This window comes from Corapipo altera, unplaced genomic scaffold (genome assembly GCF_003945725.1).
Source record: "Corapipo altera isolate COAL_440 unplaced genomic scaffold, ASM394572v1 79, whole genome shotgun sequence".
NCBI lineage: Eukaryota > Metazoa > Chordata > Aves > Passeriformes > Pipridae > Corapipo > Corapipo altera.
This window is the reverse complement of record NW_020884927.1, coordinates 335,379-361,403: the sequence shown is the minus strand read 5'-3', so window position 1 is coordinate 361,403 and position 26,025 is coordinate 335,379. Positions and strand designations below refer to the sequence as shown.

At 50.0% G+C, this 26,025-nt stretch overlaps 1 protein-coding gene across 1 annotated transcript in view; it reads right to left on the bottom strand.

Annotated features, from left to right (window-relative positions):
* Positions 1 to 26,025, bottom strand: part of PAPPA2 (pappalysin 2) — an 88,770-nt gene that overhangs the window by 29,685 nt on the left and 33,060 nt on the right. The window contains exons 5-16 of the mRNA XM_027658350.1: positions 24,334 to 24,627; positions 23,394 to 23,586; positions 21,741 to 21,862; positions 19,781 to 20,273; positions 19,096 to 19,224; positions 18,032 to 18,123; positions 17,561 to 17,754; positions 16,310 to 16,447; positions 12,695 to 12,830; positions 12,255 to 12,474; positions 2,536 to 2,707; positions 82 to 256 (exon numbers count right to left, since the gene is read on the bottom strand). Coding sequence (XP_027514151.1) covers positions 82 to 256; positions 2,536 to 2,707; positions 12,255 to 12,474; positions 12,695 to 12,830; positions 16,310 to 16,447; positions 17,561 to 17,754; positions 18,032 to 18,123; positions 19,096 to 19,224; positions 19,781 to 20,273; positions 21,741 to 21,862; positions 23,394 to 23,586; positions 24,334 to 24,627 — 2,358 coding nt within the window. The remainder of the gene's footprint in view (positions 1 to 81; positions 257 to 2,535; positions 2,708 to 12,254; positions 12,475 to 12,694; positions 12,831 to 16,309; positions 16,448 to 17,560; positions 17,755 to 18,031; positions 18,124 to 19,095; positions 19,225 to 19,780; positions 20,274 to 21,740; positions 21,863 to 23,393; positions 23,587 to 24,333; positions 24,628 to 26,025) is intronic.

The window sequence follows — 26,025 nt, the reverse complement described above, 5'->3', positions numbered from 1 at the left end:
AATGGTTTGAACAACTTGGGATAGGCATGGAAAGGTGGCATGAAAAAGGGTAGTTAAATCTCTCAGCACTCCAGACCATACCTTGAAGCTTGGCTGGGTGGATGCAGGAGAAGGAGCATCTCTGCAGGTAGGTGGTCCCCATGGGGCAGGAGAACTCAGCATAGTACACGTGGGACTGGTCAGGGACACCGCAGTCGATGGGGTCACAAGTCACAGATCTGTCCCACCGTCCCGAGCTGCACATCAGCACCACCTCCTGCAGCAGAAAAAGCAAAGCTCCATCCAAAGTTCCTGCAGGGGAACTTTAATCTACTGGTGTGCCATTGCTGCAGAAAGGTGCAACACAGGTTTCAGGACAAAGAGAGCTCTCTATCATTTTTCTTCCACCGTTGTGCCCTTTCTCCCCACTCTGGACACTCGAGTCACAAAGCCCTTATCTGTTCACAGGGTGGCACGTGGGGTGTGAAAGCAGCAAATGGCCCTTGGGGTAACCCTCCAGTCACTGTGCACTGTCTGAGCAGTGCCAGAGCATAATAAGGGAAAAAAGAAAGTCCCTTCAAGATACGCTCCAACTTCCTGAGCTAAGTTATTCCCGGCTCTGTGCGCTGCAATTTTCTCCCCTAAAAGATCAAGTCTTGCTTCAGCTGTTGTCAGGCAGCTCTTCTGTTGATTGTTTTTCCCTAAATGCACCAATTCCCTCATGCCTCAGCCCACAGACCTCACTGAAATCGTAAAACCTCATTTACCAATCCTAATTAAACAGCCCTTACACAGATGGGGGACTGCATGAGAACATAAACCCCCGTGGCCCCACCACTAAACATGGTCAAAACGTGCTACCAACTTCATCAAAACTGGGTGGTGGATGATGGTTTGTCGTGAGCAACCTGGTCTAGTGGAAGGTGTCCCTAGCCGTGAGGAGAGGGTTGGGCTAGGTGATCTTTCAAAGGTCCCTTCCAACCACATCTATTGATTTCCACTCCCAGACTGCTCACCCCAATCCACCAGCCCTCAGTCAGGGGCTAAGGATCAAAGAGGTGTGTTTCAGCTGTTCCTGGTGTCCCTTCACTTGCTGAGCACAACCACGCTGCTCATACAGTCAAAGATGTGACCTGTCCTCCCTCTCAGCATGTTTTTATTGAACCTGGATGTGGTGGCTCTCAAGGACATCCCCAAACTTGAGTCTGGTCCTCTGGAGTGTGCAGCAGGATAATAGTGTAGCTGAATGAGGCGGAAGAGGATGCTCAGAAGAAGAGCTGCGTGCATTTTCCCAAAATGCCTTGAGATGAGTAAGGTCACAGCCAGACCAGTAACATCACTGGAGGGCTCAGGGCAAGGCATTTGCAAGCTGCCATCTACTGTGACAGCCACATGGTGAAGCTCTGTTCAGAAGTTTCCCATCTCATTGCCAAACATAGGAAAACTGTCACCCGAGGCAGATTTATTTTGTGCGGTTTCATTTCAGAGAATGGGAACATTTTGTTTTCCCTGGGCATGCCTCGGCCCACAGAGCTGTGTGACCATGTAATTAATAACCTCCCAGTGACCAGGGGCTGAGCAGGGCATCCCCAGCTGCCCTACTGCACTTTCCAGTGCCCACCTCTCCTCTGGCCAACGTCGATGGCCACAGCATGGGGAACGTGCCTACCAGGAGTCACAAGCCTTTGCAGATCTCCACGGAGAGGAAAGGCCCTCCCTGCTAAGATGGCCCAACTCACCTGCATCTGTCCACACCCCACACAAGTTCACGCTCTCACTCAGTCTGGCATGGGAACCACCTCAGCCCTGGAGACTCGAGTTCCCCTCCTGGAACATCCTAAGGACAGGACATGCTGTGCCTACAGCCCTGCCAAGGTGACTGCCAGGATCCAAGGCAGCTCAGCTCCCAGGACACATCAGTCCCAGGTCTCCTCTGTCAACAGCTAAGAGCTATGCGGGCGTGTGGCTTTTACAAGGCATCCCCCAGCCCTCTGGAAAGTGGGACAAACTCTTTCATGGTGACCTCTGTGCTGCCCCACTGGCATGGGCAGCGTTCCTGCAATGCAACACAAAGGAAAAAAAGCTCTCCGTGCTCTCAGCTGCCGCTAAATATAGTTGCTCTGCAATGACTTCATTTTTTCCTGAGCCATTAACTTCAGCTTTAAGAGAGAAAACATCCCAGGGATGTTTAACCCTCCCAGCGATGCCCAGTGGAGAATAGGAGGGAGTGCATCACCCTGGTTCCCTGGGACATCCCCTGCAGTGCCTTTCAACCTGGCAGGGCTGTGGTCTGCAGGCAGCACTGGGCTGGGAGAAGTAGGACCGCAGAAAGGGAAGGAGATGGATCTCCAGAGCAGGACCACCAGCCATGAGCCCAGAGCTCCAGCACCAGAGCAACACTGGGCTGGGATTTATTGGAAAAGCAGCGAGGAGGTTGGAGCTGGAGGAACAAGGTGTTCTGGGGTCACTCCTACCGCTGCAGGGTGGTTAAATCTTTCTTAACTAGGTTGTGGTCCAACAGGCCACGAGGTCGCCCCCACCTGAGGGTCCACTCACCTGGGTGAGGCCCAAGCTCTTCCCATTGCTGGAGCGGGGGACAAAGCCCCTCTGGCAGGTGACAGCGCACACCATGTGCCCCGGCCCATCCGATGTGCAGTTCAGGGTGGCAGCGTGAGCAAGCAATGGTTGTGTGCAGCTTCCTGACCCCACACAGGCACCGTGGGCACAGCTGTGGAGGAGAAGAGAGAAGGAATCAATGAGTGGGTCTTCAGCAAGGAAGGGCTCTCTCCAGGTGGCCCCTGCATGGAACACTCAGCAGGTCGCAGATTCCTGGAGATGCACACCTATCCCTCAGCCCCAGCTTCTTCCAGGCTTGAAGTCTCCTTATAATGGTGCCGGGAGGGTACTTTTTCCCAGCTCTGCCTTGGCTGGACCTCATCCCAACTCCATCTCGCACCTTCCCAGCAACCACTGTGTTCTTTCAAGTGGATGAAAGGAGGCACAGCTCAACAACATTCCAAAATCCATGCTACCTGGCGAGGCTACTCCAGCTCCTCTGCCCCAGGGTATGCAGGCTGCATGGGACGGAGCCTGCATACAGCCTGGCACCAAAGGGCCTCATTGCAGGAGGACAAAGAGAACAAAAAGAGGGAGGTGACAAAGAGAGGGGAAGCAGGAGGTATATTTTTGTATGAGTTTTGAATCCACACCTCAATTTCAGTCAGCCTTAGTATAGGATAAGACAAAACTTGCAGAAACAGATGGTCAGGAAGGAAAAGATGAAGAGGCCTTTTTAAATCCTTTGCTGATAGAAGGGTGTTGGGTATGTCAAACTATGTATTAGACATCAGAGGATTCTCCAACTGTGAGGAAAAGTTTAGCTGGAGAAGAAACTCTTGTAGATATTAGGGAACCATCCATGAGAGACTCTTCAGATGATGTGCAGTCCCCCTTCATGTCCACACAGCTACAACCACAGCTTGTGATGGAAGGGAGAAGCTGGACATGCAATTGGCCCCTCCACCCCACTCTTGTCACCTTCCCACTCTGCTGTGATGGTCTTCAGCATCTCTGCTCTTTCCACAGGCCCACACAGCATTTCAAGCCTGTGCATGCTGATGTCAGACTTTTTGGGATTAAGATCTTCCCAGCATGCACCTGGTTGAGCGCTACAGACTCACCTGGGGCCACTGAGGTGAGACATAGCTAAAAGGAGGAATAACCTCCCCTGGGCACCACTGCAAGCTACAAGAGGTCACAGGAAAGTTTGCAATGCATCACCAGTTCCTTGGAAATAAACATCCTCCTCCTCCTTGCTGCAGCAGCTTCCCACTGAGGACCAGTCATTAGGTACTGATTATTTAAGCATCACAAACAATCCCACAGTGAAGAATAGTGTTGGCCAAAGGGTTATGATCTCCAACAGTGAAATGTAGCCAGTAGGTTAATTACTTGGAATGGAATGAGCACAAGACATGGGGTTGACACAACATGCTCTGGTTATCCATTAGCCTGGCTTTATCTGTTACCAAGTGACATAGGTGCAAAAACTGACCTCAGCCCTCCTCAATCAGGGGCAGAGCTGCTGCAGCTTCAGGCATTAAGTGGGGAGAGAAGGGAAGGAGTTGTACCCATCACCTCACTTCCCTCTGCTCTCTGCTTTGCACAGGGCTCCTGGCCACTTCCATGGGCTGCCTTTCTCCCAGCGAGGCAGAGGCAAGCCTCTGCCTCTTGCCTTCACTCACCCTCTCCAGCCAAGGATGCACAGCTAGAAATACCACAAATGACACCAAAAAAAAAAAAAAAAAAGAAGAAATCGGTGCCGACACAAACGCTGAGGGAACACAATGTGCTGTTGACTCTGGACCAGTCCACTGAGCCAAAGACACGGTGGAAACCTGCAGGCCACAGCCCTGAAAGAGCCGGTGGGCACAGGAGGGGACCACAAAGGAGAACAAGAAGAAAGGGGCTGTTTTTTCAATGCAGACCTGTTTATGAAGTGAGAAATGGTTTCAGGGCAGCTGCTGCAAATTCTTTCACTAGCTTATATTTCCATTTGCTTCCTTTTTAAAGAATTTGTTTTATGAGCAACAGCGTTTGTCAGGTCATTAGCTTCTGAGGGCATCTGGTACCAATTGTAGCCCTCTCCCCTCCCTCCCCTCCTGCAGTCACCTTCTCCGGGCAGTTGCTTTGCTCCCTGCCTGTGCCCCCAGCACACACATCCTCCCATCCCTAAACTCCACCTCCCTGTGATGGAGCTGCTCTCCTAAACTTCCTGCAGTTCCTCTGCAGGAGCAGAGGAACTTCTCTTTCCAGCCTTGCTTCTGCATCCCATCCCCTTCCATGCCAGTCATGGGTACTCATGAAGATGCACCTTTCTGCTAGACCAGGTTGCTCCAAGCCCCATCCAACCTGGCCTTGGACACTTCCAGGGAGGGGGCATCCACAGCTTCTCTGGGCAACCTGGGCCTCCCCACCCTCACAGTAAAGGTTGATGGTCATGATGTTGAGTTATGGAGCATTTGCTCATCGCAGCACTGGATCAAGGGTGGGTGGTGGCATCCTCCAGACACATCCAAAGCCAAGAGCTTGGTTGGAGCAGCTCTGCTGGTGCTGGTAGAGGGACAGCACATCATCTGGGGCAGCCTCAGCAGTTGGGACAATGCTGTTATTAAATAACAGTAAAGCAAGAACTGATCCTTTTCAGCAATGCTGGGCACATCATGGTTTTCCAGCAGCTTTCCAGAAGCATAACTGGCAATGGGGCATAAAAGTAGATTGAGAGATCAGCAACTTTTTTACTGTATTATAAATACAAAGTGTTATATAGGGTAGTTATACATAAGAGACTGAAAATTACAGGTCATAAATCAAAACATCAAAATATTTCTTTTTATATTTATCACATATATACTTATGCACAGGTTCTGTATGTGCAAGTAGATATATTTTAGAAATCAGAGTAAGGTTTGGGTTGAAATAATTACCTTTTTCTTTGTCCCAGAAAATGACTATCACTGCTTTCTCTCTGATTAACTACACCCCTAATCCCACAAATACCCACTAGATTTTATTTTGGAAATGATCTGAGAGCAATCAGCTCAAGTTCCGAAGAAGCTGTTCTCATCCTACACGTAGCTTTGAAGTCTGGTGTTGCTATTCCAGACCTAAAGAGGGGCTCACGTCACTGAAAGCTGCCTGATTTTCTCAAATATATCCCTAAGCTTAAAAAAATATACATCAATTCTACCTACAAACTTTGACTCGAGTACTTGTGGGTCCCTTCCAACTCAGAATACTCCATGATTCTGTGACTTCCTTTGTCATTATCAGCATCATCGTTGTTGTCACTGCTTTACTCCAGGCCAGGACACTCTTGAGCCTGGTGCTGTACAAGTGCAGGTCAAAAAAAGAAAAAAGCCCTGTGGTCTGGCCCCATCGTGATCCACACGCTTTACCAGGACTCGGGTAAAGTGATGGAATAACTCGCGGCTCCCAGCCCCTGGAACACCCTAGCGAAGGCTGGACAAGGAAATGGTGCAGTTAGCCCAGTTCTGATCTCAGCATGAAGGAGCTCTTTCTGCTTTTGATGATAAATGAAATTCCTGTATCGCAGCTGCAAACTCCTGACTCCTGCCCATTTCTGATTCAGGCCATATAAGATGTGGGATGAGCCAATATTTTTTTTAATTTTTTTTCTGCCTGAAACATCCAAAAAAATTTCCACTTCTACCCCAGCATCTTTTGAAGCTCGAACTAATGATTTGTCAACAACATTTTTACAAAATACCAAGATTTTTCTTCTAACTTATTCCATGTCAGCACAAGCCTGCACGATTTTCTGGGCTCACCAAGTCCCATAACTTATACATCAAAGGAAGTTTCAGATCTGGAAGGCTCTGAAATTCTGCCTAGCAATGGCCCTAACTGCTCCAAAATGGTAAGAGCCTTGTCCTGAAATGAGAACAATTCTAAAAACTAGAGCAAAACTTTTCCTTCAGAATCCTCCATCCTTCGAGAACAAAAGCCTCTGCCAGCAATGGAGCATGTTGAGCCAGTGGTGGCAAGGCTGATAGGGAGACATTGCTTTCGTTGTGACAGATCCCAAATTCTGAAAAGCTGAAATTTCATGTTTTACAGCACTTATTTCACAAAACACAGAAAATACTGACAGATTTACCCATGTCAAGCTAAGCCAAGTCAAATGCAGTGCAGCTGCCTGAAGTATAATAAATCATCTGTACATTGCTGTAGCACCTACCCAAGCTTTCGACCCAGAGATTGCTGCTAAAACATCCCTTATCATCAAGCTCCAACTCCTAACAGGGGAAACTTTTAAGTTCTTCTCATGGTGCGAATTTTTGGGTAGAGGGGGTTATAGGAGATGTTGACAGAAAGCTAAAGGCTTCAGCCAAATCTCCCGAAGTTAAAAGTCGTCACTGCACGTACGCTGGTGGAGCCTGGATTGTAGCACTCAACATCAGTGAGATAAAAGATGTTTACCCCAATGTGGTCTAGCAAAAGAGAATAGCTAGGAAATGAGGAAAGGTGTTTTGGAAATACTTGGGAATGTCTCCCTTCAGGCGTGTTTCCCGTGGAGGTGAAAGGTCTCACTTTTCCAGTAAATCTGATGGCAACAACCCTTGTGGGAGCAGGCTACGTGTACAGACCCAACGGTGCTGATGCCTCTTGATTACAATCTGCACTGAGGTTGCCATCCCAAGAAAAGGTGTTTGCTTCTGTACGTGACTCCCAAAGAAACTTGGCAAAAAAATAACACCTCTGTGAGTCATCCACTGTCATCTGCCTCAGAGACAGGGAAAAGGCATCAGGAACACATCGAATGACCTGTTGGCCCCTCTGCAGCCACAAGGGAAAAAAAAGAAGCAAGAGTAAACCAACTCAATATATTTCCAGAGAGTTCGTTTCCATCTGTTTTTGTTGTTGTTGTTGTTGTTTGCTACACCAAAATAGATGTATAGAAGAACAGAAAGGGAGGTTGAATGAGATGTCAGGTTTGGTCTAGTCAGCTTCCCAACATGATCCAGGACAGACTATACCTAAAGAACACCTTTATCCGTATCCAATCCCCACAGGAACACACTGCACCTCATTTTCTCAGCTTGCCCAGAGGAATTCACTTCTACTCCACATCCACCACCATGAAAGACATAGAAATAGCAGAAAGATTTCAAAAGGGGAGCTGCAAGCAGAAGCCATAGCTAAGCTGCAAGACTTATGCTGTAAGATTTAAGGAGGAAAAAATATTTATCACGACAGAGAGGAGACAGTGAGAGGATCTGACGGCTCTGTACAGACACATACACACAGAAAAGTCATCTGTGGCAGGAGGCATTGAGACCTTTCTGACAAGGATGGAGCAAAAGCAACACCTTTCATCTTGAAATCAGAGGCACCTTCTCAGCAGAGAGGGTTACTGGGTATGAGAACAGCTCAGCAGGGGAAATGGTGGACTCATGACCTCCTGCAGCTTGTGACAGGAGATAAGAGAACTTTCTGAAAGATGAGTTTAATCCAGTTCCTGTGAAAAATCCCTGTGCCTGTATGACATTAGGAAAGGCAGGGCAGAACAGGGGAGGCTGCCTGTAGTGGTACACCAAGGGTTCTGCAGGCAAACCCCAGGGGTTCCCAGTTCTTGTTCCTTCTTCATTTGACATGGGAAGGACAGAGGGCTTTGCATGATTCGCATAAGATCCATACTGGTAAGAGAATAAGGAATCAAGATCAAGCTCCAGGGTATCACCAGGAGCCAAGGTCAGAAAGGAAAGCTGCCTTGCACCTCACACAAATGCTCCGTGTTGTAATCCACCTTCCCTCGATGTATCAGGGGTTGGCCCTGCTTGGAACAAGTTTATAGGACTGGGTGACCCTTTCCATGAGGTGACACCAAGCACACTGTTTCACAGCTCCTGTATTTAACTCGAGATCAAACTGGTGAAAAACTTGTGTTGGGAGATGTTTTTTTCCTAGGCAAGACTGGCTAGTCTCAGGGAAAGGCAGGAGATATCTTGAGCGTCATAAAAAAAGCCCATATACAAAGCATTAAACTCAATAAGTTGAATAGGCTGCAGAGAGCAAATGGAGTGGGTTGCTCCATGAAAATGGTCCCTGTCCCTCCAAGGGTTATCCCTGACACCTTCCATCTGGACATTGAAGCCACCGATTGAAGTGAATGATCAAGTCCTACAGTAGAGCCTTGGGCACTGCTGCCCATCAGCCAGTCAGGGACCCAGAAGAAAAGTGCCAGAGACCAACAGGCTTTGATGCTGAAGGAGAAGCACCTTTAGAGGTCGCCGTGGCAGAGGCAAAGGCTGAGGTGATCCCATGCCCCAGGAAAGGAGATTAGCAGGACCCCAGAATCATACAATCATTTAGGCTGGAGAAGCCCTCGAAGGTCAAGTCTAACCATTAACCCAGCACTGCCAAGGTCACCACAAAGCTATGTCCCCAAGTGCCACATTTACATGTCTTTTAAATCCCTCCAGGGATGGTTACTCCATCCACGGGGCACTCTAGGCCAGAGGGAAAGAATCGTGATCTTTAAGGTCCCTTCCAACCCAAACCATTTTACAGTTCTATGAAATAAGACCCCAGTATCTCTACCCAGGGTCCCCATAAATCTTCACGACAGCACAGATGCTGTTTGTCAGTTTGTAAACTGACCCTGCATAATTTGGTGCCTGGAAGAAAGAAAACAAACCAAATAAAACCTGTTTGGGAAACAGCCCTCTTTGCTGAGTAAAGTTTACAAATTGACAGTAAGTAAACAACCTCCTCCTCCTCCATCTGATTTTCTCTCCCTGACATCCACTTTCCATACAAAAGGAATCCAAACCAGACTCCTCTTGACACCTTACAGCCACTTTTGGGGGGTGGCACTACACAGGAAACACAAACACAGATTGCTGCCTGTAGCACCTTTCCTGTGAACTCACCCAGGCCCTTCCCAGCATATGCTAACAAAAAATAAAACACATTAAAAATAAAACCAAGTTAAAAATAAACATAACAGAGGAAATGAAATATGTTCCCCTGGTTCAGGGTATAGCCTGTACCAAGGAAAACAGGAGGCCCTGTGGCTCAGTTTGAAAATGCAAAGAAAAAGATGGAAGCTGAGAGAGTTTGAGTCTTCTGGGTGGAAACTTGTTAAAAGTCTGATTTCTGCCTGACTTTCTAAGGTTGGGAACAGAAAGCAAAGACGACCCCTGATCTGCTGACAGAGACAGCAGAGAGGGGTTCCTGGTGATAACAGTGAGGTGGGATGGGCGGACACCACTGCTCTGGCCTGCAAGTTTTCTGCCAACCTTCAGCACCTTGAGCGGCTACAAAAGCAGAAGGCAACTCTTGCTTCAAAACAAGGATGCACTTCTCCAGCACCAAAAGCCTGCTGCACCCTGACCTGGAGAGGGCTGCGTTTCATCAGCACAAACATGACCCCGATGTTTTCCCCAGCCTGCGAAGCACTGCGAGATCCTTCAAGATGAGAGATGCCACAGAAATACTAAGCTGTCATGTATTTATTATTTTGGCAACGAGCATTTCTAGGCTGAAGTCAGGAAACCTCATTTCTTTGTTGCTTTTGTTACTGTCCCTTTCCCGGGTTATTTTAGGAAAGCACTCACACGCACGTACTGTGTATGTGAGGCTGGGCACGTGCAAACGGCCAGTTCAACTCTGTGCAGGAGGAACACGGACCTTCTGTGATCTTTTGCAGTTGAATGTCTCTCAACCTCTGAAGATTTTCTATTCCTGGACTTTTATAGAGGATTTTCTTCTCTCCCAGAGTCCTCCTGCTTTATATGAAATGAATTGTTAGCCCTTAAAAGTAAAAATACTGCTATGCTATTTTGGAGATGTAACAGATTTAAAAAATATAATAAGGGGGGGATACTTAGATGTTTCCTGACTTAACAGAGGAAGATCCCTTATTATTAGTGTGGCTACTGGAAGCTGTAAGCCTAAGATCTCTAAATATTCAAGTCTTTAAGTCCAGAAAATCAATACCATGAATAGCATTTCCTACTCTGAAAACTCTTCAAATTTAATTTACTCCAAGTATTTGCTAAGGGCACATGTGTATCCTGCAATTCAGCATATTGCTGCTAAGCCAAGGCCATGGGGAGCCCGTGGGACTGCAGGGAAGGGAAGAGGAGACCTGAGGATCCTGCTGTGCCCATGCAAAAGGGACAGCACACCGCTCGGTGAGTCTTGGTGATATGGGGACTGGCTTGTGCTTCAGATATAATGAGACTTTTAAGAGAAAAACATCTATTTTCCACTCTATTTGCCCCTATATGGGCATCTCCCCATCCCTAGTCAAGGCTCAGCTGGGTCCAGTCAGTCTGTTCCTCCTTGCAGTCACTTCTGAGGGGGAGGGGGAGGCTCTCAAGCAACGAGAATGCAGAATTATTTTAAGGGATGAGAAAATGTAATTGAAAAACCACATCAGTTGGCTGGGGTCTTAGAAGCATGTGGGTACATAACTGTAACAGCTACCAGGAGGAAACGTACTGCATTTCAGGTGGACGCTGATCCTTTAATGTAAGGCTGAGAATAATATTTACATGCTGACTCACTAAGATTTATGTTTCTGTATAAATCACACGTGCACTTAAAAAAGAAAAAATAGTAAAAAAAAAAAAAAAAAAAAGACAGAGAAAGTAAAAAGCAACTTCATGGCTTCCAGAACTCTACATAAATCAATTGTACCACAATCCCACAGGCTTTTAGACAAACACACGCACACTGATTTGTTATCAGGGACGTTCATCCATCCAGGGCCATCAGCAGGAGAAATACAACAGTAGCAGTGATGTGATGACCCTGGTCAAACCCCTTCCATGCTTAACACCCCCACAATTCCAGCAAAGCTCGACTCAAAGACCGGTATTCCCAGTGGTGCTGGTTGAGTAACTGGCTGAGCTGGAGCCCTGGATCAGCACACGCGTGTAACTTCAGGGAGCCTGGGATCCAAAAGCAAAGCCAGACTTGGCAGGTCTGGCTGTCGTCAGCCCTGCCACCCCTCTAGGACACAGGCTGAGCACCAGCCCTTTGCTCCTCCTTGGGTCTGTGCCTCAGCTCGGCACGATCCTACTGCCTTGTTTATTTAGTCTATTTTGGACACCAGTCCTTCCCCATCCTTTCACCAGCACGACCCGCTAGGAGAGTGGTACCCCTTCTGCAAACACTGACTCCTGCTTGCTGCCTTATGAAGGCAGACATAATAATAAATCAATAAACTCAAGTGCTGATTGCCACTATTAGTGTTATCGCCGAGTTATGACGGGGACAGCGTGAGACTTGGCGAGGAGCCTGGGATAGGCCAGGAGTGAGCACAGAGAGGAGGGGGAGAGCTTCATCTCCACCTTCCACAGCGTGGGGGAGCTTGGGATGGATGGAGATGGAGCTTGTAAAACACATGCTGAAGAAGTCAACGCTTCAGCTTTAGCAACAACCCTCAGTGATAACTTCTTAGCTGAGGCAGCTTGCTGTTCCCTCCAGGAAACAGTCCTTTAATACAGTTTTGTGCAGATGCACAAACCATGTACAAAATCTGTTTTTGTGCCTTTCCCCCCAGAGAGATAAGCAAATCAAGACTCGTTACCTCAGAACTTCCAAAAAACCCTCAAAAGCCACCTGAGAATAGTCACAAAATAGTCAACGAGAAGATAAACCCCCCAGAACTCAAGCACGAATCCCCAGAGGAGAGAGGTAACCCGAGGTGCCCACTGGGATGTGCCCTGAGGAGACCATACCTGTAGCACTGCTGGCCACAGCCCTCCTCGTGCTGCAGGAGGCAGGTGGTGGGGCCAGAGGAGCCAGGCTGAGCTGGGGTCCGCAAGGCCACAGCTGCAACGCCCACGAGAGGGGAAGAGAAGTTGAGAAGCACCGAAGCAACCGGGCGGAATGGGTCCTCCTGGCCACGGGACACGTTGACGACGAGCGGGTTGTGCTGGCACGACAGCTCGTACATCCCTGCGAGATGGGCAAAGAAAGAAGCTACTGGCTCAGCCCCAGGGCTTTGCTTTTGATTTACCTCATGTGCTCCTGCCCCACATCCCCACAGACCGGCGCGGGAGGCAGAAAATGCCACAGGTGGGGACAAGAGATGACAGCACCGAACTCAGAGAGAGATCACAGCTGTAGTGGGGGCTCCTGGTGTCCCTCTCGGTGTCACAGCCCACAGGTTGCTCACCCAGAGAGTGGTTCCATCCGTCTGTGTCAGTCAGCTGGACAGTGACCATCGGCTTGCGCTGCCGGCTTGGGACAGTGCCGGAGGAGGCCAGGAAGAGCAGGAGGGAGGTGGGCACTGCAGGTCTCTCAAAGCAAACCTGGGAAGGAGAGCAGGAGAGACCCTGAGAGCAGGCACAAACACAGTTTTTCTGATCCCTTATGTGCAAGGGAGAGAGAAAGAGGGAACATGGCGAGAGAGCAGGAGCAAGGGGTCAGAGACTGCAGAGGTGCAGGGCTGCAAGTGGGTGGAAAGAGAGAGAAAGGAAGGAAGGGAGCAGAAAGTGGCCCTTTGCCTCCTAATTCCCCTTCTCCCTTTTACTAGTCTTCTCCACATCTATCAGTCCCACCTTGCCATAAATTTATAGCATCTTCACAACACCCACATTTGCTGCTCTTAAAACTGAGCAACACCTGGGTGACCCTTTTTCTGCCCTTTCTTCGCCAGGCTTCAACTCCCACCCCACACAGTGCAGGCCAGGCCAGTGAGGCACCCAGAGCACACAGCTACCAGCCCTGCCTCCAAAACGTTTCCAGTAAAAAAAACCCAAAAAACCCCAAAACAAGCCCAAAGAATGTCCCCAGTACCCACAGCAACTGCAAACTGTCCGCCAGCCAACACGCAGAAAGATTTGTGGGAAGAAGCCCTGCCTGCGAGGAGAGCCGACAACTCGCCACTTGCCTGCAGCCCCGAAGGCTACAGGAGGCAGCTGGGAGACTTGTGGCATCAATCATGGCAGGGCAGGCATTCTTGGGGAGTAAGAAGACAGAAATGTTTTCCTCCCCCACCCTGGTACGCCCCCACCCAGTGCAGAGGTGCGTTTTGATCGAGATCCACCCGATAGAGTGTTTGTGTTGAGCACTGGCATGGAGGAAGCTCAGAAATCCAAGGCGAAGGTGTATTTGGGAAGAGGACAAGTCCCGGCTGGCCGGGTACAGCCCAAGGAGCCAGCTGTGGGAGTGGAGGGGACAACCACGCCATTTGTGGTGGCAGCCCAGCCTTGGGGGCTTTGTGCCACGTCAGGCATTGCTCACTCACAGGAACAGGAGAAAACCTTGGGCTTCAGCCCAGGGGTCTCACCCTGGGAGGTGCTCAGCAGCAAACGCCCCATGAGTGAGTCCCCACTGCTGACTACTTGCTCCCTGAGCCAGGGCTTGCTCTCCTGCAGACCTGGCCTGGCTGCACGGAGTGGACCTGAGGGCTCAAACATTTTTATTTCGTATATCCCCACTGCCTACCTCAGTGAGACAAGCAGAGGAAGGAAGGAAAAGAAACAGGAAATGAAGAAGAGAGGAAAAGAAAGCAGGAAGAGCCAGTAGTGCTCACAACCAGCTCCAAGGAGCTCCCCAGGACAGAGCTACAGCTGGAAAGTCCCAGGGAGCCAGCCTGTTTTAACCCAACCACCTCCTCCTCCAAGTGTGGTTCCTCAGGGGAGGAGAGATGGTTGGAGAGGTCAGGTGAGGCTTTCCCTGGACTACACTTAAGGTGGAGAGTTTATTCTTTCTCTTCCTACAGTGCATCTACATGAGAGTGAAGGACGCTGGCCCCAAGTTAGACCAACAGTAGCTGACTTGATTATCATCCCAAACCTTTTCAATACCTATTATGTGCTTGGCCACAGCAGGCTATCTTCTTAATTTTCCTCCCTCCCTCTCCCCCTTTCTGTTTCATTTCCTGCATGTTACACATCCTGACTTGCTTACAAGTGATTTTGATGTCTCTCCTCATCAGACGTATTAAAAACTGAGAACAAAGCGTGGCTGGATATCTGTGAATCATAACAATTCCCACCTGCAGACAAACCCACAGGGCCTGGCAGATGCTTCATTAGGTGGCACAGACACACACCCCACTTGTTCCCAGCATGGTAGCAGGCATGGTAAAACACTGGTACAGGTTGCCCAGAGCAGCTGTGGATCCCTGGAAACATTCAAGGTCAGGCTGGATGGGGCTCTGAGCAACCCAGTCTAGAGGAAGGTGGGGTTTGGACTAGAGAGCCTTTAAGTTCCCTTCCAACCTGAACCATTCTATGATTCTTGGACCCAGCCTTTCCCTTGCTCATTGGTGCCACCTCTTGAGAAACACTGCAGGAAGCAATTCCTACCGTCCAGTGAGTTTTGTGGTGCAGCTCTGACCTGGGTGACACAGGTGCAACAGCTTTAAAATGACCATGGGAGTCGGTGGCCACAAAACACCACGTGCACATGGGTACACATGTGCAACAACAGCACCATTCCTGCCCGGGCAGGCAGCTGTGCTAGGCAAATTGTCAACAAAAAGCTGTCTTTCCTAACCCAATATGTTACCAATCAGGCCAACTCCATTAAAAAGAAAAAAAAAGGAAAAAAAAAAAAAGAGAGAAAAAGGGCATATTTATTACTAGTCCATAAATAATTTTATGGGCGGAAAATAATAGCACTCCTAGAGAGAGCACGGAGAACCAGTAATGAAAGTCTTGAATATAAACATCCATAGAGGAAGAGAACTGACCACAAGCTCCAATAAAACTGGAACACGCTTTAACTCCTGGTGAGAAGTGGAAAGCAAGCTTTCATCTAGGTAGGGCAGAGGGGGAGGACTGCTGCTTTCTCACTAGCAAAGGAAGAAAGGAGGCACATCTCTCATGGCCAGACACCGAAGCCAGAAAGTGGGTTGTGAACACACAGAGAAGGAAGAGAGGGAAAAGTAAAAGAAAGGTTAAAGGAAGTTTTTTTGGAGAGACAGAGGACCTCAGAGCGATACCCATGTTTACTGACTCAGGTCTGATGATTTGCCAAGTCATCTGAGAGTTTTGGGAAGAGTCCTCTCTAGAGGACCTCGAACAAAGCAGGGCAAGATGTGTCTCAGACTGCAGAGGGAGCACCATGCCAGAGTCTGGCTTTTCAGAAACACCAGGCAGCAGCCACAAAACCTCTAAGCTGTGCCTGTGGTCAGAAACCCAACACTGTAAAAGTGCTGTTGGCCTAACCCTCAGTTTTCCTCTGTCCTGCTCCTTTGCTTGTTGGGACAGAGAGGTTTGATCCTCCCAGAGGCAGCCCCCAGCTCCCCAGGTAGCCCCTGAGCCCCTGTTGGGCTGCAGGACCAGCACCTTGGGGCACAGAAGTGTCACCTTTGGTCTGGAGTTATCAGAAGGACCTGTGTGCCACAGCTGAACCCCTCAGGATGACAGAGCATATCCACATACCCTCTGCTGCTCTTCACAGCCATGGGGGACAAAGGCAACAAGGACTTGAAACACAGCCTGTGCCCTCCTTTTGCAGGTGTTAAAGCACTGCTTGAATGCAGGGGAGAGAGACAGGAGCAAGTTGATTCTCAGCCTCGAGGCATTTCTGTGGGATTTTGGTTTCATGCACTGTCCTTCTCCTGGCAATCTGCCCCAGGATGGGTCTGCTGTTCACAGTGAGAAGGAGGCAACTACAAAAAACCCATGCACAGGCATTTGGTTTTTGCAAAGAGGCCTATCTGAGTATTTTTTAAGGTTGCTGTAGCTCCTACAGGACAGAAAAGGATGGGTTTGTCACCTAAGTGCTGGATAAAGACAAAAAAATCCTCTGTGCCTGATCACACATCCTCACTTACCTTGAGCCAAACTCCCTCATCACCCAAGGGCGTCTTTTCCTCATCTGGATCCTGAGCATTCTCTTGGCTGGGAGCACATGGGAACCAAGCAGCCTGTAAAAGGTCCTTTGGCACATCGTGAAGGTGGGATTTACATACCTGAAATGAGAGATTTATTTCAACTCAGAAAGTTACAAGGAAAGAGAGAGAAAAACAGCACCTACAAAACCCCAGGGAAGACTCAAAAACCATTGAGAAGGATCCCAAAGTGGTTTCCAGCATGAAGAGAGTTAGGATGTGATTCCCTAAGGGACACCTCACCGCCCACACATGTGCAGAGGAGGCCCTTGACATTTTGGAGTGCTGTAAACATGCTGTTTAAGCACCTCACAGTGTCTGTGGGACCGAATAGGAAATAATGACCCAAGTTGTGAACTGGTAGGTAGGACCAGAGCATCCTGATTTTGGCTGTGCTCATGAGATACAATGGTGTGATTCATTTGCCTGAATACCAGGGTATTCCAGACATTCCCATAGGCCTGGCAGACAAAACCTTGGAGACACATGTGTCATTATAGAGGAGCAGACACTGGAGCCCAAAGCATCTCATTAGACATGTACATCTGGACAACTTAATCACACTGCAGGTTCTCATCACTGTTCCTTACATCGCCTCAGTAGAAACACACGTATAAAGGACTAAATACGATCTCTTTACATATTTCTTGCCCTTCTTCAGCCTGCTAGGAAAGAACATTACACACCACGTTAATGCCAATCAGGCGAAATCCCCTCCAGGCTCTGCTCCAAAGCCCATATGAAAGATGGGAACTCTCCCATTGATTTTTCCTTGGCTTCAGATCAGAGGGCTTGAGAGCCGGTACAGATGCTGATGTGTGTGTGATTTCATCCTTTCAGGCCCTGACCTTATAAGGTATCAGACTTACAGGATTTTTTTTTTAAAGCCACCAGTGGGACAAGTCACATGCTCCAAGTTGTGCACTTGGCTGGTGGGATGGGGGTGGTTACAGGGGAGGTGCTCCCTGCCTTGATGAAACACCCCTCCATGAACTGCAGTTCCTGGGCTTAGGGACTGATGAAGGAGGGGTGTGAGAAATGCCCAGGTCATCCACTGGGTCCCTGTGTGGGAATATTGTAATCAATTAAAGCTTCCAGAGCCGCTTTGAAGGTTTTGTTTGTGCTCTTGCAGCAGTGACATCCTCAGGACGGGCTTTGCTAGAAAACACTTTTTTTGACCATCCCTTCACTCACCTTCACAACAGGCTCTCCAGTGACCAAGGAAGCAGGGCAGGACTTCACATCCTGATGGGAGGCATAGGCTCTCACTGCCCACAGATCCAGGTATCCATCAGGAGTGTAGGGACCACAGTCCAGAATGCTGCTTGTCCTCTCGAAAGGCTCACACACACCGTCCCCGTCATGCACGTAGCACAGGCTTGGTTCCCCTGCAGGAAGAACAGGGAGGAGCTGTTCACAAACCAGGCTCCAGGCACACACACCTCCTCCTGTTACAGGAGTTTTGCTGGTTATTTAGCCTGGGGTTTTCCCACCACAAGGGCCTGACAAGATCCGTGGATCAGTCCAACTGCAAACCCAGGCTTTGTTGAGATGAGGTGCATCACCCTCTGCTCTAAGAAGCAGGGTGAATAACGTACAGGTTTGACTCCTGCCTCAAAAGGAGTCAATCCAGTTGGAACTCTGTCTCAATCCACTTGGACTCACCAACACAGTTGAAGCCTTTTTCCTTTTTACACTTCCTGGAACAGCCATCTCCATCCAGCAAGTCCCCATCATCACATTCCTCCCCCAGGCTCCTAAGGGGACAACAGATGTATTAACACCCTCTTTCACTCAACACTCCTGTGCTTCTGCCCAGTCATGAGTGAGGATCCCATATATTGGTTCCAATTCTGCAGAAGCAGGGAAAAGAGGAATGTGGAATAAGTAATATATGTGGAATAAGGTAGAAAAAAGAAAACACCTTGCCAGGTGATAAAAAGAGGTTGAATTACAGCATATGGGAGAAGGCATGACCATATTGTGACTTTCCTATAACACTTGAGGCAAGAACTATTGGGAGAACAGAAGAAGTAGAGAACCAAGCATCAGGAAGGCTTGTTGCTGGAGTAAGCAAGTGTTGGAGAGGGTGGGAGGTTCTGAGACAGAACTGGTGTTTCAGTGGGAGCTGGAGAAGGAGAGGCAGGAGAAAGGAGAGAAGGTTCCTCTCCCTTTTCTCACACTGCTAAGAAAACTGTTTTCAAAGGAAAGAGATTCTGAATAACCTGGAAGTCTGAAAAAGCTAAATATGGAAATTTGGCATAATTAACCCCCAGGCAGAGGACTGGAGTCTCTCAATGTAGAAATGGTGCATCCCTCATCATTTGGGGTCTCTGAGCAGTGAGCAGACAGCTCTCTAAAGACCCCACACTGCGTGGGACTGTGCTTGTTGCAGAACTTATTTCTGCAGGGCCATCACCCTGTGCCCTGTGTAGAAAGTTATACTGACCAGTTCCAAAGGCAGATCCTCTGTGACAGTTCACTGAGACGGGCCAAAATTCAAGCACTGCAGTCAAGCACAGAGGATCTTCAGGTTGGACCCCTCAAAAACACCATCCCCTGTGCACACAGCCTTTTACAAAACACAAGCTCTACAGCCCAGTCTGCTGCAGGGATTCAGTGCAGCACCTTCAGCCAAGGACCCATGGGTGGAGGACCAACCCACTGCTTCCCTCTGGGGCAGGACAACCTGGCAGCTTTAAAGAACCTCCACTGAGAGCTTGACTTACGTGGTCACCTTCCCATCCCCACAGTAGGGTGCTCCGTGGACATGGACAAGCGGTGGGGAGGCTTCTCCTAAGGTTGTCCCAGAGACTACCTGCACCTGGTAGTGGTACACGTGCCCAGGTGTGACTTCCCTGCAGGGACAGAGACAACTTGAGGGAACAGCAACATCTGCAACAGATTTGCTCACCACAACTGCAGATACCATGTGTGTGTCCATGCAGCATCACAGTAGGACATGTGTCTTCATACTCTGCCAGAGGCAGAGACTGTGGGAAGAAGGTCTCTTCCAGGTCATGCAGAGGGGGCTGCTGCCTGTTTCTCAGAGGTCTGAGCTGGGGAGAAGTGACATTATCTCAAGCAATCATTTTATTGGTTGTATTGTTGTGGAAAAGGTCATTTTACTAGTTGTATTGATGGGGAAAATGTAATTTTAGTGATTGTATTGTTGGGGAAAATGTTTCTGGGTTGAACAAGCTGCTTCTAGTTAGCCTGGGCTCATGGGCAAGGGCCGTGGTGGGTCACGCTTCCTCAATAGCACTGGATGTGGTAATTCCCAGAGAAGGGGGAAAAAAAAAAAACCCAAAACACAAGCAAAACCCTCCAGGTATTTAAAGAGGTGGGACCTGAGGCCATCAAACCTGTCCCAGGCACGCCCTGAGCCCAGGATGGAGCAGGTTCATCACTCACGTGTCGATGAACTGGCGATGCAGCTGCACAGGGGCAGCGGGGGACCCGCCTGCAAACGGGGGGTCCCTCAGGAGCCGGTACTGCACCAGCCTGCAGGAGGAGCAGAGGGAGCTGTGGGGCATGGAGGTCAGCAGGGCCGTGTCGATCTCCATCCTCTCGTCAAAGGTGTAGATTTTGACTCCGGACATCTTTTTGGGGATGTTGAGCTTCACGGTAAAGGGGACATCGCAGAAGGTGTCCAGGGGCCCCAGGTGGATGGACTCCCCCTGCTCTGTCAGGATTTCAATGTCAGACAGCGCCTTGGGAGAGCCCGTGGAGAGGTACGTGGTCCAGAGGGTGAGGGAGTCGGGGTAGACGGGGTGCAGGAAGCGCAGCTCCAGGATGCAGCCGTCGGGCTGGGGGCACGGCACCGTCATGTTCATGTCAGACAGGTGGAGCTCCGGACTCCAGGCCTGCAGGCTGGGCCCACAGGGCTGATCCACATCCGGGGGGCCTGGGCAGAAGCAACAAGGAGGAGGCTGGTGAGAACCAGGGGACAGCTGACCTCGCAGAGGACCCAAAGGCACAATCCTCTCTGTAGGTGCTTACACATCACACTTACTACGGTCACATCCCAGAGCTTGTGGCATCTGCCTTAACATCCTGGAAAGCAATAAGCACCACTGGTCTCCCAGCTCCTGGGTATATGCTTACAAGCACAAGGCTTGGTGCATCTGGTGTCTCACACCCCTCTCAAACAGGGACAGCGGTATCCACACTGCAGCTGGATGCAGTGTCAGGCTCTAGGGACAGCCTGGACACAGCTGGGGGACATGAGGCTTCTTGCCTCCTGTAGTCTCACGGGTGTAGAAAGCTTGCCAAGGGCACCTGAACGCTCCAGGCAGAGCAGAGACTGAAGCTTTCCACAGGCACATGCTGGAAACAAGTCACAGACAGGGACGGACCAGGTTCAAAGCAGGGAAGCAGGTCTGGAAGGCTGTTCTCCCACCAACACCTCCAGAACAGTGCCCAGGTTGACCTCAGACCCCCCAGCCTGCCTCCTCTGATGGTGGATTAGCACTCACCAAAAGATATGTAGTGCTGGGCTTTCAGACTCAGAAAGCAACATATTCTCCTGTAGTAAAAATACCCTGGTCTTCATTAACCACTGGATGCATTTCTTAGGGCCCAGCACCAATTCGAAGCCTGCATCCACTTAATACAAGTCTAAAAGTTTCTAAGAAACCATAAAACCTCTCTTTTTCACCAGAACAAACACAGGCTTGCTGCAGATGCACAGAACAACCAGAAGCACAGGGAGCCAGAGGATCAACAGCAGCACATGCACCACACACAGCCCACGGGATCACTTCACCTGGTCTCCTGCCTCCTCTGCCTTGCTCTTGGAGGAGTTCAGGCAGCATGAAAAGCCCAACAGCTCCTGTGGCAGCTGTGTGACCTTGACAGTCACCACCATGCCCACAAGGTGGGTCTCTAAACCAATATCTGGATCTCAGCACAAGTTGTAACACCCTGCTGCTGTTCACCTTGCCAGGGAGGAATGGCATCCAAGTCAGACTGCCCAGGGCTCAGCAGAGACTCAGTGGGATCAGCACAGAGCTTCTCTTGCTCTCCTTGGACAAAGCTGTACCAAAGCCCCCGAGGTTTTGAATGAGGTCCCAAGATCTATGTTTTAAGACTTATTTCAATGAAATGCCCCTCCTTTTGGCCAGTATCTCTCAAGAATACCGGTCTGAACAATTATTTGGGTTGATATTGGGGTGTCAGTTGGATTGCCCAAAGCCAGCTGGCCATTTTCAGGTATCTCCTGGGCACCAAGATGTCCTTCCCGCACTACAGAGCCCCCACAGAGGGAAAGACAACTGATTCTCTAAAACAAAAAGAGATTCTTTTTCTTGTCCCAACAAGATCTCATCTCCGTCTGGGGATTCACAGAGAGGAAAAGAGGGGAGAAAATTACCTTCTGCTTCTTCTGGGGTCCAGTAGCCGGAGGAGTCGCAGACCCGAGGGGAAGAGGCCTCGTGCACATACTGTCGGAAGGTGCCATCCTCTGCACAGCTGTCACAGAGCGTGTCCTGCTCCCTGCTGACAGGAGACACACACTGGCATGTCTAACCGTGACCAGTCAATTTCCCATCCACCTTTGTCCAGGTGGGATCAGATGGGAACTTGGAAAAGTAAAGCTAAGCTCTCAGAGAACCCCTGGGCATATCATCCTGGTTTGGAATAAACTTCTTCAAAGACAGGGAAATAAGAGTGGCCATAGGAGGCTGGATTTAATCCCTCCACTTCTCCATGCTCACTGTGTAGTCTGGGATGAATAGCCTGTCCCCCACTCACCAATCAGAATTAAAGAGATCCCACACTTCCCAGGGCAGTGCCTCTGGAGTTGGGTGGGTGCTCTTGGGGCTGTCTCTGCTAAATCCGGAGTCAGGTTTTCAGCACTACTGTAATACAAATCTGTCACAAATGTGTCAATTAAAGGTTGTCCCACTGTGTTCTCCAGGAAAGAAAAAGGCATTTTTCTGTGATGAGGGTCAGCCTCAGTCTCTTTCCTTGACCAGTTCATCTCAGGGGATGCAGACCCCTCACCATAGATCAGCTGCTGAACCAGTTATAAACGAGAACTCAGGACGGTCGAAGGACCCAGTGCCTCCCTTCTAGAGCCATTTTTTCCTGCTTCCAAACCACTTAATTCCCCACCAAAGCAATTTGTTTGGATCACTAGAGGCCACCCAGTACTCAGAGCCTCTCATGCCTGGGGTGATATGCATGTGCCCTTGTTATCCCTGAGCAAAAGGTCCATTGTGGAGAGCATCAGCTCTTTGAAAAGGCAGCAAACACTGACCCAGGAGTGTCCCAGCTGCCATCAAACAGCACTTGCCTTTTAATTACAAGAGACAGCCTTGTGAAACAGCATCAAAACAAATTCAAGAGCTCTTTAGTATGTGCTAATGGTCCTATAATAAAAAAAAAAATGTGGTCCCACCACCTAAAGCCTGGTGAAAACCAAAATGTTTTAGTAAGAGGGGCTGCTGAACAGAGGCACTGGTGGTGTATCCAAGTCTTGGTGGCTCCCAGGTATTGGGGAGAAGACAGACAGCCACCCAACACTCGTGGCCACGCACTGCTCAGCGGCCAAACAACTCTAGTTCCTTGGCACCGTTTCTCCGGTTTGAAAAGTTTCCTGCCTTACCCCCAGTTCGCTGCACTGCGAGTCCGTGACAGCGCTGGGAACGAAACCCAGCTCTTGCGGTTCGAGCTCCCTGCCTTAACCACAGGGCTGCATTTCCTCCTGGTAAATAGCTACTTTATACAATAAGTGCTAAATGAAGCTCATTTTTCATTCCCCGATTGCACTCTGGGGTTTAAGAGCTGGCTTTGCCTCCTGATGCTCTTTGGCTTCCCCTCCCGGCACCCCGACAGCGGAAAGCTTGCGGGAGAGCCCATCTGCCAGCGGGGCCACGGCAGCAGCCTGGCTCCTGTGTCTGAGGGCTCTGCTGGAGACGACCGAGGGGGAGAGGGGTGGGGGGTCCACACCAGAGAGGGTCTCTTGTCCCTTCCAGCAGGCTCCTGTGCAATCCCAAGACCACTGTGACAGCAGATCCCTCACCTCTCGTGGATGACACCACTGATGGGAGGCAGCCAGTAGATGCTGAGGGAGTCCTGTGTCTGCCCCGTGACCATGGGAGGGATCGGGATGGGCGCCGGCTTCTTGCCGTGCCCCCAGCGCTGGTACACCAGGTCCAAGTAGCAATGCATCCGGGCCACTTGGTTGGGGGTGAAGGAGTTGGTGCAGTCATCATCTGGGGGGAAAGACAGCCCAGGCTGAGGGTGGTGGGGATCAGCCAGTCGGACGCGGCAAAGACGCACCTTCTTCACGGCCAAACCGTTCGGGGGGCTTCTAGGGAGAGCCGGGAGGCACCAGCGCGTGGTGTCTCTCCCGCCGGGGCTCTCTGGTGTCGTGTGTCCCCAAAGCCACAAGATGGCACTGCCTCAGCAGCTCCACAACCCTGCACCTGCCCAGCACCAGCTCGGCTGGCTCCGACACCTGGGAAGGGCCACCGCCCGCCTGGGGCTGGCCGTGGGTCGAGCAAGGGGACATGGAATTGCTCCTCAGGCTGCGGTCCTCCTGGGATGCCGGGAGGAACAGCAGCGCTCTCTGCAGCATGCCCTTGGGAACCAAGCCAAAAGGGTTCAGAAGGATAATAATAATAATAATGATAATAATAATAATAATAATAATAATAATAATAATAGTAGCAGCAGCTTCAGGACTGGAGAATAAAGGCACGACACCACGCAGACAAGAACAGCCTTGCTGCACTGCCAATGACCCGCGGGCAGGGAGGGAGGGACGGATGGAAATAGCCTGAAGCAAGAAAGGGGTTAAGAAGCCACTGCAAGCACTGCCTGCCACATCCCAGTTCACCAGGAGGGGCTACATAGGTTAGGGAATAAGGAAAGGGACTCCTGATGGAGGCGGAAGGGAGGAAAACCCAAGTTTGAAGGAAGGTGACCCCTCACAACCCCTGACGATGATTACTCGTTACCTGTGTAACTCATGTAGTTGTTGAAGGGTGTCCCTGTGAAGTGCGTCTGGCCGCAGGTGTCGTTGGCAGGGTCTGGATCCCGGCAGAGTTTGCTCTTTGGGGTGGGGGCAGTGTCAGCACAGAGGTCTCCCGTCTCCATAGAGGGAGCTGTCTCCCTGCAGGGATCATCGCAGGATTCCCGCTCGCTCACTCCCTTAAAGACATGGTACAGCCCCAGGACGTGTCCCACCTCATGGATCATGGTGTTGGTGTGGCCGTGCATGCCATAGTAGGCAGGGTTGAGGACAACTCCACCTGGAATTGCAAGTACAGAGACTATCACCTGCCATTACTCACCTGTGAGAGGCAAAACTCCTCTCATTATGAGTCCAGGTCACAGACAAGGTGCCAGATGTAGACCTGAAGATGGATTTATTCAGCCTCTTGTAGGATGGGATGAGGCTCATTTGCCCTCTTGGAGTGGGGTAGGTGGTTTTTCTTCCCCTTCTGACCACATTATTCCCCCCTCCACACCTTCAATCATTTCAGCTACCATTTCCCTCTGTGTCTTTTTGCATATTTATGATTCAGCGTCTGCTTTGGATGACACTTACAACTCCAAATGAGGTTTGGAGCCAGGGCACCAAACCGAGCCATGATGCAACTTTAAAGGGATCGATCATCTTTTGAACCAGAGGCCAGAAGTTCTTCCCTGGCCTAGACAGGTGGCTTTGGCATGCCAGCCCCCTTGGCAAGTGAGAAAAACGAGGTGCTGAAGTCCTGACACACTTGGCTGCGCCAATTGGAAGCCACCTTCAGCACAAGTCCATATGGAGATTCCAATGAACTGCCTCTGGCCCAGGCTGAGAAATCATCCGTGATCTATTGCTTCAACCTCCAAACCAGACCCTGAGGCCTCTTATGAGGTTCTGTTGCAATCCACTAAACTTCTACCACAAACCTGACACAAATGTAGTGTATTTCAGAGTGGGATTTTCCCAAAACACAGATTGTGAAGATCCTATCATCCCCTTCAGAGGGATCTGTGTGTGGCAAGGTAGACCACACGAACCAGGCAGGATCCCTCCACCCCTCACAAACCCACTCCTCTTCACTGGGCCACCCCAGCCCCTGACTCCAGGGGGCACAAAGGGGGCAGTTCTTCTCCAAGCCAGCCTGACGCAGGTTCAGCTGTCAAAGATATCAGGGCATGGGCACAGACGAAGTCCCCCAGAAACTGCCCAGCACTTCCACCTCATACTGACAGCAACAGCACAGAGCTGGGCAGGACCCTTGACGATACTGCCCTAAATCTGCTCATGGCTGCAGGACAAGTCGCTTTTCCTCTCCTGTGGGCCTGTCTGATGGGAAGAGCAAGGATGAAGGATGCTGATGAAAGCCATGAGGAGTAGAGCCTTCCCTTTGCTCACTGCCAGCCTCTCCAGCTCCTGATCTGGCATGCACACTCTGCACTGACAGCTCTGTGCCACATCTGCCGGGAAACGGTCCACAGAAGATGCTCAAGAACAAAAAAAATTTACTTCTCTGGTCTCCTTTTATTTGCCTCCTTTCTTTCATCCAGATTAAAATATCTTTGAAATCTCTGCATTTTTCTCCCTGCTTTGAGGCTTTTCCCTCTCCCTCTCCTCCCTTTTTCTCCTCTCATTTTCATGTTCCATCCACTTTTCCATGTTGCTTTACAGCAGAGGAACA